Below are 21817 nucleotides of genomic sequence, written 5' to 3'. Positions count from 1 at the left end.
CCCTCAGTACTAATTTACCTTTTCTCTTCAAACTTTCTTCCCTTTGTTTTCTCAATCTCCCTTTCCACAGCATATATAGATAATTTGAGATACACTGTTAAAAAGGAGTTCCAAGAGCTACCTAATTACCACGCTGCAATTCCTGCCATCTAAAGGATTGCATATAAGCAGAATTTAAATTCAGAGAGAAAAATACTGGTATTCTCCTATGGCCTACCAAGAAGCAGAGGTCTGCCTAGAGACCACGTAGCCAGCTTCACATTAAAACAGATAAGATGGGAATAAATACCCAGGAAGCAAAGGCAAAAATAGCCCCATCTCTTTAAGATGCCATAAATCCATACTGCTTACATTTACTCATAACATGATCTCTCTGGATATGTTACCCAGTAATGAACTATAGCATTACATTTAAATTGCCAAATTAGTTTTACATTAAAATACCTCACTGAGGTTAACGTAAATGTTCACACACGCATAATAGAAGAATACATCAGGCCGTCTGTAGACTCGAACTTCAGTAAACCAGTTGACATGATTCATATTTAGAGTTAACTCTGCGAACCTTAAGGCTTGGAAAATAAAACTCAAAGCAAGCTCATAATTCATTGCATAACACTTAACACCTGTAAAAACAACAACAAAGAAGTATGTGCTCCTGCTGCACCTCTGTAAGGCGATGCAGTTTAACAACTACACATAGACAACCCAGACCTTTTACCACAAGAAAAGTAATCCAGTTCCTAAAAGCTAAAATAGCATAATGATGAAAGTCAAGGCAATGCAATACAAGAAAGCTCCGAAAGAAAGATACATAAGGGCAAATTCCTGCAATCTCAGTTATTACATAAAATGCCCATAGTCATCCCTCCTTGTCTGAAAAGGAATGACACTCAAGTGTTTACTACATAGAATTAGGAAAAGATGAAACCCAAATGCTGTTACAATCATTAGTATTTATAGTCATCATACATACTTGTTTCAGAAAAGCCTTACAGGAAACATCCACCAAGATTATGTAGGAGGTCTTTATAAGATATGCTGGGGTCACAAACCAAGCAGAGAAATAACCAGTTCACAAAAATGTGGTTATTTTGCTTCTTGAAATAGCACTATTAAATTCTTGAAATACATGAAGCAACAAATACACAGTGTCTTGGGAACGTATGGAAAAGTATGGCAACAGCATTCACAGTACATGAAAACACAGAAAAGGAAGAAATCAAAAAGCAAGATTTTGAAACACTTCTTTGATAGGGAAATCTTCATTTCCTTTTAATACAAGGCAGGGGGGAAGTCTACTTCCTGGTATCATTTCCACTGTTGTTCATGTTATTTGCTACTAAAACACATGCACTGTTGAAGGCAGACTTACCTCTACCAATGCCACAGTCAGAATAAGGTCCATTTTTGAGTCTGGGAAAAGGGCATTCACTTGTGGAGACATTCCAATCAGTATGCAATTAGTAACAACTGATATTACACTCATAGTTTCAAAAGCCAACTGAAATAAAACACAAATATATTTATAGTTTTGACTATTATGTCTAATTTACCAGTCCCCAAATTGCTCTGGACAATACCTCTCTCTTTGTTAAATCCTCAGAAGACCCATTATTTTAACTTTTTATTTTCCTTCATCTTTTGAATTCCATGATATAAAACTTGTTTGGCAAACAGTCCAGACTCCATCAGCTTTAAGAACAGGCAAGGACAAGACCACAACAGGGTTTGCAATACCACAAAGACCACCTGGAAACCTTGAATTTTTCTCTAATATGATTTCTCTATGTGCCTGTATGTGTATTTGCTGTGAAGAAGTTAAACAGAATTCTTCCACAATTCCATAGTACTGTAAAGACCTTGAGAGAGGTCTAACACTAACAATCTAGATACAGGTAATGCCAAATCACCTCCTGAAAAATCTGGAATAATCCTAAAGGAAAAAAGTGGACAGGAAAGCAGTCTTATCCCTGGTATCTTCATGACTCATAACCTGAACACATAAAAGAATATGCACTCATCTGCAGTTGTACTCCCAAACATAAATTTCTTTCAGGATAAAGGAAAAAATGCAAAACTCCTAGAGAAACTAATAGTCCAAACACTCTGGTTTTGGAGGTTTTGTCTGAATGTTAAGTCATAGGAAAATGTAAGGATGGTTCAGAATGCCTTTTTTAAACCTCAACCAGTTATACAAGCTGAAATTTGTTGAAAGAAAGATTTACATTTCAACGCATAAAATTGCACAAGTCTAAGCAGCTTTTGCCTACAGAGCTCCCACAAAATGCCTGAAAATATTACTACAGCGTGACAATTGCTGTTGCAATATAATGGTTACTTATTCCAAGATCCTCGCTGGAATGAGAAAGACTGATACTGAATTGTAGCAATTGTCACAATGAATTAGCAGAAGTAACTTTCCCCTTGACAACAAGCTGGTGGTGACTCAGTTCACCTGTTAAATAATTCCAGTATTCCTTTAAGAGAAATCTTTCAGCCAATGCTCTAACTTCCCACAAGAAACAGATAACTAAAGTTTTAAGTCATTATTTTTTATTCACAAAGCAAATGCATTTCTACTATTAGTTAAAAACCTACACTATAAAAACCCCCACGTGACTGTACCATTAGTGTTACGGTTTTTCAGCCTGCTCCCTAGATTGAAACAAACTATTCTAGCAAAACCAAATGCTATTAATATACCTGCGGCTACGCTTGGGACTTATGATCACAGCCTCATTTAACTGGTGGTCATACCACTGGTCAATGCAGCTATGCCGTTTTGTTGCCATCTATGTTGGCAGCATAGATTTGGACTGAGAAAATGCATCAGATGTTAAAACGCTATCAGATTATAATTTACGCATTTTAATGACTTAATATTAAAAGACTTCTATAAGACCACTTCATTAATACCTATATACATGTCTAATGAACGTTGCTCAGAATACTCGGTTTGCATGTTTTTACAGTATGTTTCACTTGAGGTTTCCCGATTTCATCTCTCATCTTCCATTTGTTTCATTTGGTACCAACATTTACAACCCCTCCAAATTAAACAATCCACTAGTTTATCGTGCCCTTTGTCTTCATTACATATAATTAGAAAAGTTGTTAAATAAAACTAGAATATGGATCATCCCCTAGAAATTTCCTCCAACTACTTAACACTCCTTATCAGGCCGCTGCTATTACAGAATGCTAAAGTCTCTGGATGCAACTTAACAGCCTTCTTTCTTTTCAGAAAAACCTCTGGGTTTGGAGGAGTTTTACAGGGTTATTTTTAGTCAGAATCAGTTCACTGATGCAGCATACTCAGCAGGCTCCAAACTAGCTGGTGCTAGCATGATTGCATGGGCAAACGACTGAGGACAGAAAATCCTTAAGCCAGTATTACTAGCATGAAATTGTTTAGCTAGACTACAACGTTCAGGTTGTGCAGAAAAGTCCATCTCCTACTCACAGATCCAGGTTATTTTAAAATTAGTCAGCTTGAGTACCAGTAATCACATGGGCACACAGCCAAGCATGGCTTAGGAATCCAAGTAGTTACCTATCTTCATTTTTTTTTAAACCCTTGCTGAGCTCCGTGCTTCTGAGATTGCATCAGATGTTACCATTTATACAACATGTTGGCTGTAAAGAGTACTAGGCAGTATCTGGCAGCTTTGCTTTGTTGCAGTTGCAACAGGACTACAATACATACATATACAAGGACTAAAGGAAGGATTTATTTTCTTTTCAAAGGCAACTGAAAGACATGGTCAAAAACCCTACAAAAAACACTGTAGTTGGACAGATAGTATCCCAAGGCATTGAAGAGAACAAAGTACCTACTAAACTTTAAAAGCGGCTGATTGGTCAAACACACAGCTTAAATCCATTTGTTGAAATCTCTTTTAAAACAAATGAATAGAAAAAGAAACACACAAAAATTACCTGCCAAACACCAATATTTGCTGTAGGTTCTGCAAATGGCCGCTTGTAAACTCTACACATCTTTAAGGCATCAGAATATATCTCTGTGATGTTGTTTAACACTGCAAAGACAGCTGCTAGTGGATAAACACATGAGAAAAGACTCACATAGCCAAACTGTAAGAACAACTCCAGGTAATCATCAAAAGTACCCTGAAAAACAAAGCAAAAATAAGATCAACTTTAAGCCACAAGAAATATATGAAGAAACACAGAATTAACAATACAGTTGTAAACATGTTTCCTCATCCCAAATCAGTTGTTTGGGAATGACTGGCAGTAGAAAACAGCAACAAAAAAAATACATCTAGTTAAATTGGAATTATTCAATTACTCAAAACTTCTTAATAAGGGGAGGCCAAGGTTTTTCCTTTTGCCTAATGCATTTTCTGCAACAGTCACACTTCTTATTACATGAAGTAATGACATAAACATATTCATCCTATTCAAGTTCCTGATGATCTCAGTGAAACAGTTACAGAAGGAACAGTGGGGGACAGGAAAACAGCATCATTCATTTATACTGGCAGAACATTTTCCTAAAGAGCATTGTGACAAGAAAAGTCCTAGTATTTCAGGCTGCCCATGAAAGACCTAACCAGAAAGGTAGGTTGGGAGATAGGCAACTCTTTTCTGGTATTTCTGCTCATTTATTTCAAAACACGTAAGTCAGAATTAGTGGCCCACTTGAAGGCTGAAATGACAGAATGCAACACTGACATCTGACAGGAACAATTAATGCAAACAAAACCCCCTATTTTGGCAAATGTGCAACACATCTATCACCTGATATTTAAACTAAGAACGTGGGTACTTAAATACTGATTAAGTATTCACAGGTAGGTTATTATGCATATTTGCATATTAGTTTTGTAGTATTATTAATCGTTTTCTATGATTGCAAGCAGTTATTTATGGAAGCGAAGAACAAAACCAACTCATTTTTACAGAAAAGGTGTTCGCTGAACAAAGGATGGTGAAATACCATGAAGAAGTTAAACTGGGATCTAGCTATATGGTATTTGCCCAGACACACACATATTCCTTTCTCTCAAAAATGAGATATTAAAAATAAAGACTTGACAGTAACTGAGATTATTACAAGGACCACTTAAAATTGGGTTTGGCTCCATACATCAGACACATGGTTCGCCAATCTTTTTTGCTGGTTATAGCTGTTAAACTGACTGCCTCTCCAGTACCTAGTGCTTTTTTTCTAGCTAACAGAGAGAGGAAGTAGAAGCCTGCAAGTTCAGAAATCAACATAGGGTAGTCATTAGCTGCATTCTTCACTTGAGCTCATTTTTAAGTTGTGTAGTATAGCTGGGTCTGACAAATTGATCTGCAGGCCAGACCCTGAGGAGCTACCTAACTTTTAAAACCATTCAGGTTTTTCCACAGAAATGTTCTGCATGAACTCTGAATTTTAGTAAGGTGGGATCTTTGTGCAGGATCACTCACTGGAGTGGCAGTCACATATATGTCCCTGCTATCACTTCCTCAGACGACTGTTGCAGGCAGGGAGCAATGCTTCCCCTTGTGCTCTCCTTCTGGTAACTGCACAGTATTCCCACTACTTCCTCACATCTTTCTTCTCATTTCCTTGTCCAGTATCTATTGACTTTTAGAACAGCAGAGTATGAAAAGAAAAGGAGTATTTATTTTTCTCCTACTCAATTTATGACACTTTGTGCAGGAAGAGAGGAGTCTGATAGGGTGTTAAAGAAATTCCAAAGTGTGCCATCGTCAGCCACAAAAGCAGCACATAAACTATGGCATCAAGGAAACAGAATCAACAAAGAAATTCAGGGAGAAAATGAATTAGAGGAGAGAAGCAGAAATTTAAAAAAATAATAATTAAAAAATGACTGTAGGATGTTTTTACATCTTAAACGTGGTTAAGGGCTGGAGATTTGAAAAGTGAAAGAGAAAGAGGACAAACAAAAAAGATAATTAAATGTTAAAGAGTAAGTGAAGGAAGGAAAAGAAAAGAGCAGAGCCTGAAATGCTGAACTCTGTCAAGACTCCTGCAAAACTCCTCAGTTACTGAACATAGTCAAATGCTTCCCCCTTGTGACAGATTTAATTTTAGAAATACTCTTGCCTGCTGACAGCTCACTGCTTGCGAACAAATCAGTGACCTAATATTGTGTGTTCACAAGCACAGCATAATTAAAATCTTTACACCGAACATAAAATTAAGGCCTTGAGTACACAATACCTTGCACTGAAACTGAGGCTAGCAGTGGATACTTCCAAGGCAAAGTCATAACTCTACAATTGACCTGTTGGGTCCCCATGGAAAATTATTCAGGGCAGAATGGTACAACAGGTGCAGATACATTTGATCCAGCTCTACACAAGAAGCACTGGGCAATGTGACCCAAAGACATCACACTGGGTTTGTATGTGCCAGCTGAGAATCAGAACTCAGCTCAGGTCTAAGAGGTAGAGCTTATTTGGTAAGGCATATCAACGCCTGATGCCGATACGCAGTTTTTGGAGCTGTGCTGGTCTATTCGCAGGCACAGTGCTGGACTGTGCCAATTTACTAGTTCAGACAGAGACTAACTTGAGGATTTTTGCTGTGTTCGCTATTGTAAGATAGCCATGCTCTCTAAATCTATCTCTCCTTATACAAAATGTGTGAAATACCAACCTTCCCAGAGGAATGCAAGTGTTAACGTTTGTACAGTTTTTCAATTGCAAAGGTAGTATTTCTTTTTCCTCTTCCCATTTCATGGCACTTTATGCAGGAAGAAAGGAATCTGATATGGTATTGATATCAAATTTCAAACTGCTGTTCTCTACCATTGACATAAAAGGTACGCTATCTACATAAAATTCTTATTCTGTAAATTGTACTGGATAGGAGGTGGACAGGAACGGAACTAGGAAAATAGAGAACACCAAAGCTGTAGTTTCAAGAAGCAAGAGCTTCTAGCAGCAGTATTGGTTGGTCTCTTCTGCACTCTCCATTTCTGGCCCCACCCAGACAAGAGCGCACTCCCTCAGGCTATAGTTTAATTGACAGTTTAAACTAGTATCATCGCAAGAACAATCTAAAACAGAAACAGCCTCCCCCTTCCCTATGACATGCTACTCATCCTGGTAGCCTCCAGGCTACCCTTGGAGAGTAAGGGCATATTACACAAATACTTCCAGTGATACGGGGTTAGGTAGCTCCAGATTCAGCTGTTCGTTCCTACCCCTATGTGCTGGTGTAACTGGGATCCTGCACTGTATAAGTTTCTTGATCCAGTGCACCATATAGCTGTATAAACAACACTACTAGCAAAATTGATGAAGTTGGAAATAAGCTGCTAGGCCAGGCAGCCAGGAATATTCTAGGTTGCACTGGCTGATGTCTGTGTCAACTACAGCCCAGAAAACTTTTAGTTCTTTTACTGTAGTAAAACGTACAAAATAGGTGCCCATTTCTTTCTCCAAGCTGACTTGTTCAACTAATGACAGGTCTGTATCTGTTTTCAGAGAACACATGCGTTTCTTCATCCTCTTCTTATGTCTCTTTTGGAGCCAGTAAGGAAGCAAGGATTCTGCAAACTGATTAAGGATCTGCGAAGTTATCAGCAAAGTGGCCAAGCTCTTAAATTAAAAAAAAAAAAAAAGAAAAAAATTAATAGATCTGTAATAAACCTATGACCATTTCCAATTTTGGTGTTCTAGTAACACTGTAAATTGTTATACTATGACAAAAGAAGGTCAGCCTAACAAAACTAGCAATAGCATACGACAAGTATAGCTGCTCTAGTTCTCATTCCTTGCTTTGTGCTGAAAAGGACAAAATAGGAGTTAGACGTCTAAATATTTTGTGGATCTGGATGTACGTACACCAAGTCCAATGAAATGTCCACTTAACCTATAGCAGCGCCATAACAGAGCTAAACAATGTATTTTTTTCTATTTTTTTTCCTTCTTGATTTTTATCTTAAAGTATAGGAAATGTCATGACTATCATGTCTGATACAGATTTGTCAAGTGTTTTGCTAGAGATCTCTTTAGAGGAACAGAATTCTCAAGTTCTCAATTTTCAAGTTGAAATTCTTGGTTTTTTGTTCATTATACTTAGAGTAAAAATATTTTCCTTATACCCAATTTTCATGCATTTGAGTTCAAAAGATGTTAACAACAGAAAGCTGATTTCAAATACCAACTACAAATTATTTTTGCTTTTAATTATTCTCATTGTAGTCATAAACTTAATCATTCTCCTATCCTCAAGAGTGTCTCATTAAGAACACTACAGAGAAAGCCATTTTCTAATATGAAGGGAAAGAACGAGGAAATGAAAATTTTCCAGCCTCATCTGTGTGAGGGAATAATCAATTTATTTGAAAACAGTTCCTCATTTACATGGAGCGAAAGAATTGCTCTACATTACTCTGTTACGATTCTGCAGCTGTGCTAGAGGAACTGAAATACGGAAGCTGGATTTGTAAGAAAATATTAACTCGACAATTAATGTATTTTATATATATGTTAGAAAAACAATTAAAAACTAAAGTTCTATTTCAATCAATCCTTTATTTGCCCAGATTCATCAACATTCCTAAGATGTTCTTGGAACTCACCTGCCTCAAAAGCTTCATATCAAACAGCACAAAGGCAATGTAGAAGAGAGATGCAAAACAATTTAAGAAGTTGAACTGCAATTAAAAATACTTGCTATTAGTACTCAAGCAAAAGTTCAAATGCAGAATATTATCTAATTTAACAGTTACCTTGACTAAATAGCTTCCATGCAGATGTAAACTGTCTATTAAAATTTTCTTTACCGTTTTTAAAACTTAGGTTAGAAGAACCTCATTTTCAATATTGGTCTTACCCATATTTTCATTTGACAAGCTTAACACTTTCCTAAAGCACAAAGGAATGTGGACATTAAAAACACATCACCTTCTACTTAACTTTCATCTTTTGGCAGTTTCCCCACAGGTAATGCAATAAAAGGGATGTATTCATCTTAATTTAGGGTAATGATTTTTTTTTTCCCTGAAGAAATACTTTATCAAAATATATACATTGGATGATGTATTTCTCAGTATGTACAACTGTTCCTCGATATATGTTAGCTGAGCTTCATGTTTAATCACTTCAAGAAGTTTTACGCCAAGAGAAATACTGCCTGCTTCTAAAATGAGACATAATCACAGTATTGTACCTGAAAAATCATAATCAAGCTCTGAAGTAGGAGAAAACTTTTCCTCCTTGCTATCAGTGTTGGAGCTCATGGATGACACAGATAATATTGGGGAGTGCAGAGAGCCACTCATAGGTTGAAAGTGAAACCTGGGAGGGGGGGTGTTACATTTGACATTTTATATTTTTTTAAATTATTTTACATAAATTTCCTATAGCGAAAAAGAGAGGGTGCTACTTTTTGGAAAAAGGCAGAGACAAAGCTATAAATGATACGTACAAGAGTTTTAGCTCTAGACGTTACCAGTAACAGAAGGATAACAAGCAGATTATGAAAAAAAAAATAAAGCAGCATGCTGACTTGAGGGGACAAAAAAAAGGGAACTCTGGAAAAGAATTGAACGATCTTTTCAAAAAGGAAACAAGAAGATTAAGTCTCAAAATAAGCCAATCTTTACAACTGCTTTTACTGAACATCTTATATGGGAATTCAAGATTTACAGTACACTTCCTTAGAATCAGTGTTGTATCTGGATATACACCTAAAAGAGCAACCAAACATATATACATACACACGCAAAAGCTACTTGTTCAGAGCCACAAAGTAAAGAGATCAGTATATACTATAAACTGCATAGGAGCAGACTGATGGACATGTATCTCCAGCCTTCTCTGACTGGTTGTCTGAATGTTAGTATAGTTAATACATGAACTTTTTAAAATATGGGTTTACCATAAAATCTTGCAAAAAGTGAAAGGAATAGTTCCCAGTTGAAGACAGGACCGCATCAATTAACAGAAAAACTTACATATGCAGAATCCTAATGAAAGAACAAATCAATACAAATAAAAACCCAATTCTCCACTATAAAAAGAGGCATCTAAAACAGTCTAGCAGTTACTGCAACCACAACAGAAATCCTGCTTACTCTGATATTTGTGCTAGTATTTGGCCTTGAACAAAACTGTAGGTCAGTGAGGTAATGCTAGGAAAGCACTAATAAAACACATGACAAGTTCTTTTTTTTAAATCATCTTAGAAGCTGCTTATACTACATACTTACCACTAAAACCTTCAGAATTAAATGATTCTGATACGAAGATTCCAGCCTGTGATTTTCTAAAATACCAACAAAATTATTAATCAGTAACAGCAGAAGCACTTCTCATGTACTAGACATTGTTATACAAAGAGTAAACAGACTTTTTCCTCCACCTAAAAATTACTTAACTAATAGTTTATGGGGAATAGTTCCTTCAACACATTATGGCAAAAAGAATTTATACTGTACCAGTACCTCACTTAACCTATAAAGCTAATCTGATGCACAATATTGACATATATATTTTTGGCAACAACTCTGTATTTTTTCTACTGCAAAGGTTTTTCCTTTTACATCTTTCTCAGAAGAGCTGTTTTATAACAGAAAAACCACCCATCATTCTTAACACTTAAAAAAATGTGCCTAGTTATTGGGTTTTTTTTGGCTGAAAACAAATGCAAAACTAACTGGAATACATTATGAAAAATAACAATATCAGATTTGATTCAAAACCAGTAAACGCTCACAGAAATATTCCCATCCATCTCCAAGGAATTCAGACCAGAACCTAAGCTCTAAAGCAAGACTAGAGTGCATGAAGTTCAAGTGATGCATTACTCATTCTAAAATTAAGATTTTCAGTTTATTCAAGATAAACTGTCAGAAGCTGATGTTTGAGGAAGGCTGGTTACTAGAGGGGGGGGGAAATGGAAGTGAACAGGAGATTTCCCATTTCTTTTTGCTATTTTGTCAGATTGTACCTTTAAAGCCCTGGCTAAGCAGTAATGGAATGAGGAGGCAGCACACTAGCATGAGCTGTGTCAAGAATGCTGAAAGGAGAGACCGTCACCTACAGACCTTGCTCAGGATAGAACTGCAGAGTTCTACTCTGACAGAGCGTGAAGTTGGGCCTGACACATGGAAGATGTACTCGGGGGACTGAATGCAATTTTTACTTTCAGTTTTCACTAAACGATCAGTTCTCATGATAAATGGGTGCAAGAGGTGTGCTTAAAAATACCCCAGATTGTTTCCTATGCTTTGCCAGTTTATCTGTTTAAGTCAGATCTTAGCTGAAAATATGCCAGGTGAGAGAGGAGGTAGGACAGCCAGATGAGCTCTTCATCCTATTCACAGCATGGCAGCAAAAACGGGTTGGGTAGCACAGAAAAGGTACAAGCTGTCAGTGTAGTGAGTTACATAAATACTGTTGCTGCTGAATACAAAACATCAGCTTAACACCAAAAAAATCTGGGTTAAAAAAAGCTTGGGTTACTTGTTAAAGACATGTTAGTTTACCTGATCAACACAACTGGGCATTTTGCATAAAGGCTTTTTCTTGCAGTATAGTGAAAAAAATGAAACAAAACAGTCAGCTGAAACCTAGATATGAATTTGAAAGTCATTATTTAAATAAAACCCTTCAACAGTCATAAACAAATCAAGAAATTGCTTGCTTTTACTATTGCTGCTGTCAAGTTGAATTTGCTGAGCAAATCATTTTGGCATGCATAACCAATCCCCACTTCAACAACTCTTTTTCTTCTGTCTTCTGCATCAATCTCCCTTTTGCTTAATCTTTCTTAGGTTAATTTTCTGGGCCTCCAGCTTTAGTAACCTGGATTCTGTCCTGTAAATGCGTGCCATGTTGAGCTACACAAAACACTTAACTTCCCATTAGCTTCATCTATTAACTTGCTCTGAAATTGACTGCACTTGTCTGTAGAAGTGCTAAAAATCAAAATAAACACTAACATTTCACTATCCTTATGTTAGGTTACAAAACATAAGGTCCAATCTGTTAAATAAGTCACACACAGGGAAAACAATTATAACATTCCTCCTCTTCTGAGAATACCCAGAGAAAAATATTTTCGTAAGGATGTGAAATCTCTTTGTTATATATATATAGCACACACACTCACTCTCATATGGCACTTAGTTGATGTTTTTAGATTTTGTTCCAGTATCTCAGTGCCTCTGTCCTCTGCACAGATGTATCAGTAGACTAAGATGTGTTCAGCAAACCCAGGTTGTGGATGCAAGTTGCCAGGACGGTCCCTCCTGACGTCCACCTCTGAGCTCCCATCCTTACCATCTCACCTCACCGCTTTTGCCAGCACTATGGCCGATATAGCCAAACAAAGAGCTAAATCAGGGAAGGGGGACTTCTGCACCAAAGGCAGAGAGAGGCTGAGGCGGAAGGCAGGATTACCCCTTTTGATGGCATGCTAGACTCAGACCAAATTAAACCAAACATGAAACTGCAGTCTCAGAATACTCAAAATAAATGTAAGAAGTTAAGTTACCCCGCAGTAAAAAATCTACTTCAGGAAATTTCTTTAGCATTCCATTGAACAAGAACTCACAGTAACATATTCTACAAAGAAACAAATTCTAAACATTTGGGATTCTAACTTTAAGGAAGAATAAAAAATTTTCTTACCCCATGATGTTAAGAATTCAGCAGCATACCGATAGATACGGTTCATAATTTCAATCACAACAGCGTATATGATACTGGGGACAAACAGCATCAAGCTGCTAAAATTAGACTCATTCTCTTCATGATAATCCAGAGCCCACTGTTCCAAGTCAAAGTAAATCATCATCACGTACAGTGAGAAGTAGAGGCAAAGGCACACAAATGGTAAGGACACCAGATAAATCCGCATCTGTCTCTTAATACTTGAGTACACTGGTTCCTCCCTCCCAGTGACAGGATTGATACCCAGGACACCATGGAAGCCTGGTCTTGGTTCTTCAAACTGTCGTTTCATCAACAGCGTCCCCCAACGGTATGTCATGATGGCACAAATCCGCTTCCAAACTTCCAGTATCACAGTGGACCAGAGCAGGTTGAATGTGGCAAACATCACATATTTGTCATAGTCTTCCCATGCAAACACATAATAAGGAATCCCAATGACAGCCATTGGAATCAAAGCAAATGTGAAGTACTCTAAGAAGCCGAAGTAGAGAGCAATGGTTTCGCCAAAGTAGCAGCGTATCTCATCTGCAGAGAAAAATGAATCAATTAAGACTACATTTAACACAGATGTCAGCATAATATCAAACTTGACTTTACACGAATCCCTTAACCCAAGTTTTTTTCCTAAATAACACAATGAATATTATTGCTTTTTTGTTCCTCCTTCTCCCATGTTCCAAAAACTCAGAAGGTCATTTGAATTTCTTTTTATGTTATATATATACACACATAAACATATATACATACATTCAGATGGTAGGGAAGTCAAATATCTCAATACTTACCATATCAACATCGGATATCCAGAGGGAAAAAAAACCCAAAACACTAGCATTCTTGAAAACTGAATCTATCAATGAATCATAGAATCATAGAATCATTAAGGTTGGAAAAGACCTCTAAGATCATCAAGTCCAACCGTTAACCCAACACCACCATGCCCACTAAACCATGTCCCTAAGCGCCTCATCTACACATCTTTTAAATACTTCCAGGGATGGTGCCTCAACCACTTCCCTGGGCAGCCTGTTCCAAGGCCTGACCACTCTTTCAGTAAAGAAATTTTTCCTCATGTCCAGTCTAAACCTCCCTTGGCGCAACTTGAGGCCATTTCCGCTCGTCCTATCGCTTGTTACTTGGGAGAAGAGACCAACCCCCACCTCGCTACAACCTCCTTTCAGGTAGTTGTAGAGCGCGATGGCTAGCATGGCATGGAAGACATCTGGTATAAAAACAAATTCTAACAGTGAGTGACACCTAACTTCTGAAGCTTCTCATTGGTATACGTACACCTGGGAAACAAATTTGTTTCAGCCTGCTCAGGGCCAAAAAGCACTAGTTGTGCTTTGCCAGCCTTCAAAGAACTAAAGAATAGATGGAAAGGTATATTGAAATCTTAAACATGTCAGAGAGCACACCCAGGCTGAGACATTCCCTTCAGCAGTACTTGTACAATACTTACCTTCCACATAGGAGTTTCACCTCCACAGAGGCTAAATGCTGGAAGAGAAGTTAGGACAGACCCTTGGTCTTCTCACACAAACCGAAGAGAAAACTGCTCCAGAAGAAACCCTGCACTTTATTTGTAGTGGAGTAAGTGTTCACATACCTAAAGGTTGATAGCCAACTTTGACTCGGCCATACCAGCTGTGACGGAGCTTTTTCAACTCTTCTCTATCATGCAGCGGGAAAATCTGAACTAGAACACCACTGGTCAATAATCTTCTCACTAGTGGCGGGGGAGGTGGGAAAAAAAAAAGGTATCTAGTACTCCTTCAAAGAACAGTGAAGTTGATACAAGCAAACAGGCTATATTATGTACTTAGCAAGCCTAAAGTTACTTTGAAATAAATCTAGCATTTAAATCCTAAAAATAAATAAAATATCTGCATGTTAGTTAAAAATTATCCATTATAGAGAGCAGTTCTACCTATTCCTACAAAGAGTGTGCTGAAGAGAAAGAGTAACCCTTTTACATCTATTAACTATTAGGTTTGCAATATAATCAGCTGCAGCTTGAATAACAGAAAGTGCTACAGGTCAGAACAGAAATACCATGTGTAGCTTTGTGGGGAAAGGTCTGGCTCTTGCATTTGAGCAAAGAAAGGCACAACGAATCAAACAAACATAGCAAAAACAAAATACTAAATTGAAGAGCCATTGCTGTATTAATTATGGGAAAGATACTAAAAACATTTTTGAATTATCAATTTACTAATTCACAAATTACAACACATCTTCATTGCAAACAAACCAAATATTCCACAATTTGTATTTAACTTTGTTATGGAAAGCAATACTATCTGTGTTGATAAACAATTAACAAACTGCACTGGAAGTTACAGCTGTAGAAATATTAAAAAAGAAAATAAATTCAAAAACAGGAGAGGGGAGGCACTGGAAGTTGTGTGATAGTTTTTTACCATTTCCCATTGGCATCTACTTGACATAACTAGAAAAATACCTTCGCTATTTTAAAAATTACCAATGTAAACTCATCTGACATCTACATTTATTTACATTTCTTGAACCACTGACATGCACAGATCTGTTTCTTCAACGACCAACACTAATGAATAAAGACACTGTTACTAAAAGGACATACAAATATTAGAAGATAGACTCTCCTAAGAAACTGTAGCATCTCTGCCATGAACTAGTTCCAGCTACCATAAAAATAGCACTAGCTGTCCTTGCTTCTTTCTCCCATGAAAAGGAGAGCTCTTGAAGCAGAGAGGAGGATAAATGAAATCAAATGAATGAAATAAAGCTTCCTTCCTTCATATTGTGAAATTTATACCTCTGGAACACTGTTACTTATTCCAGTATTTTTATACAGAGACAATCCAAGTGTATCATTAAGTAATTTTTTAAAAACAAATATTTTTGGCACTAATTATAAAAATAATGGGTGACACCAATATACATGAAAATTATCCAGCTGAAAAGAACGTAAGGCCAGAGTCTCAGCCCCACAGAAAGACTCAGGTTGGAAGGCCCTCTGGAAGTCATCTGATCCAACTTTCTGTTCCAAGCAGGTCCAGCTTACATTGGGCTGCTCAGGGCCTTGTCTAGTCAAATCTAAAAGTCCCCCAGGACAGAGTTACCACAATCTCTCTAAAACCCTGCTCCAATGTTTGATTACTGTCCTTGTGAAAAAATATTTTCTTAATATCTATTCAGAATTTCTCTTGTTGCACTGTGCATCCATTGCCTCTTGTCCTATCGCTGTGGAGCGGTGAGAAAACAAAGTTGATTAAAATAGTGGGACTTTAATGTCTGAAGGATTTCTCTTCGTTGCAAGAAAATTAAGTATTTTTCACCATGAACACTATCCTACGTCAACGCAATGAGTTACAGGCAAACTACATTGCTTACCAACTGATTTTCCTGGATACAGCTTTGCTTGAGGATATCCAGGGATCATTTTTTCATCTTTAGCTCTCAAATTTTCAAGTTCATGTTTGACGATATATTGACATTCTGCCATTGTAAGGAAATTGTGATTGTCATCTAAATCAAAAAGAAGGTAGTATGAAATTGTGCAGCATAGGAAGACAACCTTGGCAGCAAATAACTATCAAAAATTACCAGAATAAAAAAAAAAAAAAAAAATTATGTGACAATTACTGCCAATCAACATCCATTAGCAAAACCTCCACTTTTTAAAATAAATGTCTTGGGAAGAAGTTTTCTCTAACTGGCACATGTTGGCCACTGCATTTTTGACTACCCAGGTGAACTAAGAGAACAAATCAATCAAGAGACAAAGACACCCCTGAAGTACTAACTGCTGGAGGCTGGGTACTAGCAAGTATACTCCTGCAAGTATACTCCTGCGCTGCTGAAAGACTCTTACTTAAGCATCCACTATTTGCCAGTCTCAGAATCTCCATACCCCTTTCTGCCATACAGTTCCTGAAGTATTTTCATAACGAAAAACAGTGAGATGTCAGGACAAATCTCCCTTTCAGTAAGCATTTCACACCAAATATCACAGTATCTTGCTCTTTATTGCCCATACAACATAATGATAATTAGTTCAGATAAAAATACAGAACTAAGGTAAAACAATAAGAAACCTTTCAAAAAATCCCAAATTTTGAAGAGCTACAGCAACAAACCTATTGTCAACCCCACCAATTTATCATCAAGGAAACAGAGTCTGGTTTCCTTGAGATAATGACCAATTGATTATTTTTTTCCCCTTAGGAATAAGAAACTATAGTGATGGCCCTAAAAACACTAAGAAAGAAACTAAAACAACAACAAATTTCTAATACAAAGAATATAGTATCAGTTAAACTGGGGAACTAGAAGTATTAGTAAAACAACACAGGCTGCAGGGTTTCTTTTGTAGATGACACATTTTTCACCTCATGTAAGCATAGTCAACTATTTTATCCTCTGATCAGACAGTATTTTAAAAAAGAAAAAAGACCAGGAGATACAGCAAAAATTATCCTTTAGGTTTACAGTAGTTGGAGTTCCACCTGCTACTAGAGAATGTTAGCAATGACAATCAGATCAGCATTAAGAATGTAAATGCATGAAAAACAAAAATGGCACCTTTGCAACTGACAATTCTTCTCAAGGCTTCCTAATTTCAGGAAAGCAAGTTCACAAAAGAAAAGACACTGCAACAGTTACTGAACACAGCAGCAGTGTTGAATAAACTGGCATCAAACGAACAACAAAACTCAACTTTATTATTGTTTCAGACAGATCCGAGAACCTTTATATTGAAAATGCGGTGAAAGGCATCACTGAAACAGGCACATGAAAAGTATTAGCAAGACTAAGCTGGAACTCCAGTATTTACCTGGAGAGCAAAATGAGTTCTACCACTGTAGGGAGGTTAAATACCTTACAGGTAGTACATTTAAAAGAAAATGTTACTGTGTTGGCACCTCCTTAAAATAAAAGAGGAAAAGGAATGATTTTGCTAATCATGCCCAAATTCCATTGAATGGCTCTGTAGTGTTACTAAATTATTTAATTCTGTTTGATGTGTAAATATAATAGAGCAAAATATTTCTATTTTCTCCAGCTATTTATAAGATAATAAGCCTCAAAACTGGCTCACAGGTGTTAATAAGAAATTAAATTGCTATGTTAATTCATAACATTGATTGTTAATCCTGCACTCATGTTTATCACCTATTTTTTCTTGTCTTATTTTCAACAAAAATCACACAAATAAGAGACTATTTGGAGCATACAAAAGCATAAAGTAAAACACAAGCAAAAAGTGAAAGCCATGTGAAAGAAAAAAAAAAAATTAATTTCATTATATGATCTGAATTTCCATAGGTAAAAATGAGTATTTTTATCATGGCTTGTTCTTCCTATTTCTGTTCACTGTTACCATTCCTAGGAATAGAAAGACTGTGAAAGATTTAACAGTGTAATTGCTTATAATCTTTAGCCACAGCTTTGCAATGACAAAGAGCCCTAAAATTGCTTACCTGCAAAATCTTTGAAACTTTTTCTACTGCTGTATGTAAAAGTTCTCATCGAGTTATCATTACACTCCTTCACCAAACCCACAGTTTCAGCTCCCAGCAACAGCCTTAAGTGGGAAGCTCCAACTAGATAAATATTTTCATCTCCATTTTCCGTGACCAATGGTTTAACCAGCAGTTGTGCACCTTTAAAGTAAAGAAAGGCAAAATAAGGAAGAGAATACATAAAAATTACATCTCAAAAACCTAGTATTTTAGCATCCATCATATCGGACCTAGTTATCAGGAGCGCTGAAGCTGCATCTTTTTAAGGGCACAAAGAATTAAGGCTTCAACAGCACCTCACGTGTGGTGTTGAGAATCTTGCAGTCACCCCCTGATTTAGCCCTGTTTCTGTGGAAGCGCTCACAGCCAGTGAACTGGAACAATGGCGACAGTTTGGATCTACTCCTGTCATGCTCACATCACGTAAGTAACTAGTGCTTCTGGAAACAGTTCCACTCATTTTACGGAAACTGGACTTTTGAAATAGAAACATCCCTGACTTACCTAACAGAGGCCTGAAAGCAAGTTTGCAGTCACAAATCCAATAGCCACAGAAATATTACTGACCATAAGATATAAGCTACAGCAGCCATAAATAATGCCTTTCTAAAAAATGTAAAAAAAAAGTTTAAGGAATTACAAACTAATTAGCCTAACTTCAATTCCTGGAAGTATACTAAAACAAGTAATGAAATATTGTCTTTTTAAGAGCCAACAAGCTAGCAAAAAGATAATTAAAATCCAACATGAATTTATCAAGATTAAATTGCTTCCTGCTAACTTAATTTCGTTCTGTAACATGGTACCAAGTCTTGCGGACAGGATAGTAGATGTGACGCGTCTTCATTTTGGCAAGGCTTACAATGTTCTCATAAGCAACAAGAGAAACATGATCTAGACAATTAATATAAAAACTGATATCAAAGCTATGTTGGAAGACAGGTTAGCAGGGTTTCACTGCAGAAATGGAAGGATTCTAGAGTTCAACAGGCATATGACTTTAAGCCAATATTTTCATTAATAACTGGATTAACAGGGTTCAGTTATTACATTTTCGTGACACCAGCATGATGCTCTACTCTTACATAAAATTAAGCGACTTCAAAAATGCGAAATGGAGTGGGATTGGCTAAACAATAATTAAACCACAAATCACCTGAAAACTAATTTTCTGTATGTCTTCATGACAGCCAATTTGATTTCAAAGTGTTACAGAAGATCATACTGTACTCACCTCCATTTGCTTTTTTGTCCACAATTCGTTTAGTGAACCATTCTATGGTTTCTTCTTTGGTGCCTTTTGCAAGCTCAATTACTACCAGAGGCCTGAAGTTAGGCTCAAAAGTATCCAAGAAAGACCAGCTTTCTGCCATCTTTTGAGACCTTGCTAAGTACAAAAACAAAACAAAAATGCCAGTGTTAAAAAATATTTGGTATCAATCTAAAAGACACAAAACTTTACTATAGGGAGTTACATGTGCCTGCGCTTAGCAAAGAGGCAGGTGCCCATTTCTGTGGGCCTACTGAAAAGAGCAGTTTGAGTAACATCTCCAATTGTCACTTGGCAAGATGCTACCAGTCTTCAGTGGCATTTACATCCTACTCTCTAAGTAGGAAAATTGTTGTTGCTATGTATAGCAAAGCAGTAGTGATGAGAAAGCAAATAAATAAATTAAAACAAAGTAATAAGGAGAAACTATCATCAAAAACAACAGCTTGCAACTTCCTACAGCGAATTTGACAGCAAATGAAAACATTAAGAGAACATTAGTCAAACAGATATCTAAAACCAATAAGGTTCTCCTGGTAAGAGTGTGCAAGCACATTGTATGTTTAAGAAGGAACCTTCTCAGTTAATCTTGTGAAGTTTTAACCATACCAAGGAAACTTATACCGCCTTGATTGGTGAGCAGGACACCTATCTTATAGATAGGCAAATCATGCACAAAGCACTTAAATGACTTGTTGAAAGATATAAACCAAGCGTTCTGTGACAAAGTCCAGCTGCAAAGTGTCAAGTGTCAATGTAGCTTTATCTGTAAATAATCCAAATGATCCAAGTGAACCTTTATAGAATCATAGAATCATTTCAGTTGGAAAAGACCTCTAAGATCATCGAGTCCAACCGTTAACCTAACACTGCCAAATCCACCACTAAACCATGTCCCTAAACGCCACATCTACGAGTCTTTTAAATACCTCCAGGGATGGTGACTCAACCACTTCCCCAGGCAGCCTGTTTCAAGGCTTGATAATCCTTTCAGTGAAGAAAGTTCTCCTAATCTCCAATCTAAACCTCTCCTGGCGCATTTCCTCTTGTCCTATCACTTGTTACTTAGGAGAAGAGACCAGCACCCACCTCGCTCCGACCTCCTCTCACGTAGTTGTAGAGACCGGCAAGGTCTCCCCTCAGCCTCCTTTTCTCCAGGCTAAACAACCCCAGCTCCCTCAGCTGCTCCTCTTAAGTCTTATTGACATTGTGCCTTCAACTTTTATATAAATGATTCTACAGAGATCATTACATCCTGCTTCATAAAGCAACTTAGAAACGTTGATACAAAAAGATAAATCTGGTAACTAACCTACTCAGTTTAAAAAAAAAATTAAAAAAACTAACCAAAAAAAAAATTTAAAAAACCTAACCAAAAAACCTATCACAGACTGAATTTAGTGAATTTAAAACTGAGGGGAAGGTTTGGTGGTTTGTGTTTTGGTTTGGTTTTTTTTTTTTTTTTTTTTTTTTGCTATTAACTTCACTGAAGAAAGGATTTTACCCACTGTCTTCAAGCAGTTTTTCCCCTCCTGTTCAAAGACTGAAATTACTTAATTTCTAAGTAAGTTGCTCTAAGGATGCAGTTCAGCTTTTATGACAGTTACACTTGTGTGATTCACAGAGAAATCACAATCTCCAGTATTTCATATAAATTATCCTACAAAATACAGCGATACTGTAAACCTATGCATTTCATAATAAACAAGTCTATTTGCCTTTGACTGGCAAAAAAAGCTTTCAAGCCAAATTTCAATGGGGTTTTCAGTTAGTTTCACTTGCCAGTTCACATGGACACAATTCTGCAGCATTTGGATTTACAGCTCTGAACCCAAATATGTATGTCTTTAAAAGAGATACACTAGATTAATGAAGTATTTTAAAACATTTTAGATGTAAATCTGCACAAGCAGAATGAATCAGACAAAGGAAGACAATCAGGGATAAGGCACTGTAACTGTGATTGTCAGTGATTGACTACACTGCCTTGACGAGTCACTCCACCTTATTGCATCACTTTCCAGAATCAGTTTTATTTTTTTAAAAAAGAAAATGCCTGCCGCATTGTGCATATTGCAATTTCTGAAGAATTTAAAAAATTAAAAGCACTAGATAATTTTTAAATATTAGTAGTTAACTGTATCACTTCACAGAACAGTTATCTTCCGAAAACAGCCTTTATATAAAGAGCATGCTACTGAGTAAACTTGGCTCCTATCATTTACTCAGAGTCATTGTGCTTGGCGTGGTGACTAAGTAATATTTGTTATTTTTAGGCTTATTACTACTAAAAACTAGAACAGGGCTGAAGCACTTTTCCAACTTGGGTTTCTGACTTCCTATACCACGGAGTAGCCAGTTC

At 36.8% G+C, this 21817-nt stretch overlaps 1 protein-coding gene across 1 annotated transcript; it reads right to left on the bottom strand.

Moving 5' to 3' along the window:
- Positions 1 to 444: 444 nt before the first annotated feature.
- Positions 445 to 19558, bottom strand: ANO10 (anoctamin 10; the record flags this gene model as incomplete). The annotated part of the gene is made up of 11 exons (XM_009579687.1): positions 19420 to 19558; positions 18144 to 18326; positions 16054 to 16188; positions 14285 to 14404; positions 12631 to 13200; positions 10206 to 10261; positions 8574 to 8648; positions 7405 to 7587; positions 3943 to 4134; positions 1372 to 1504; positions 445 to 626 (listed from the first exon to the last, which is right to left on the bottom strand). Coding segments are annotated over exons 1-11 (1968 nt in total), but the record flags the coding sequence as incomplete, so codon positions are not given.
- Between the last annotated feature and the right edge of the window lie 2259 nt (positions 19559 to 21817).

Source organism: Fulmarus glacialis, unplaced genomic scaffold (genome assembly GCF_000690835.1).
Source record: "Fulmarus glacialis isolate BGI_N327 unplaced genomic scaffold, ASM69083v1 scaffold9346, whole genome shotgun sequence".
Classification (NCBI taxonomy): Eukaryota; Metazoa; Chordata; class Aves; order Procellariiformes; family Procellariidae; genus Fulmarus; species Fulmarus glacialis.
This window is presented reverse-complemented; position numbering and strand designations above follow the sequence as displayed.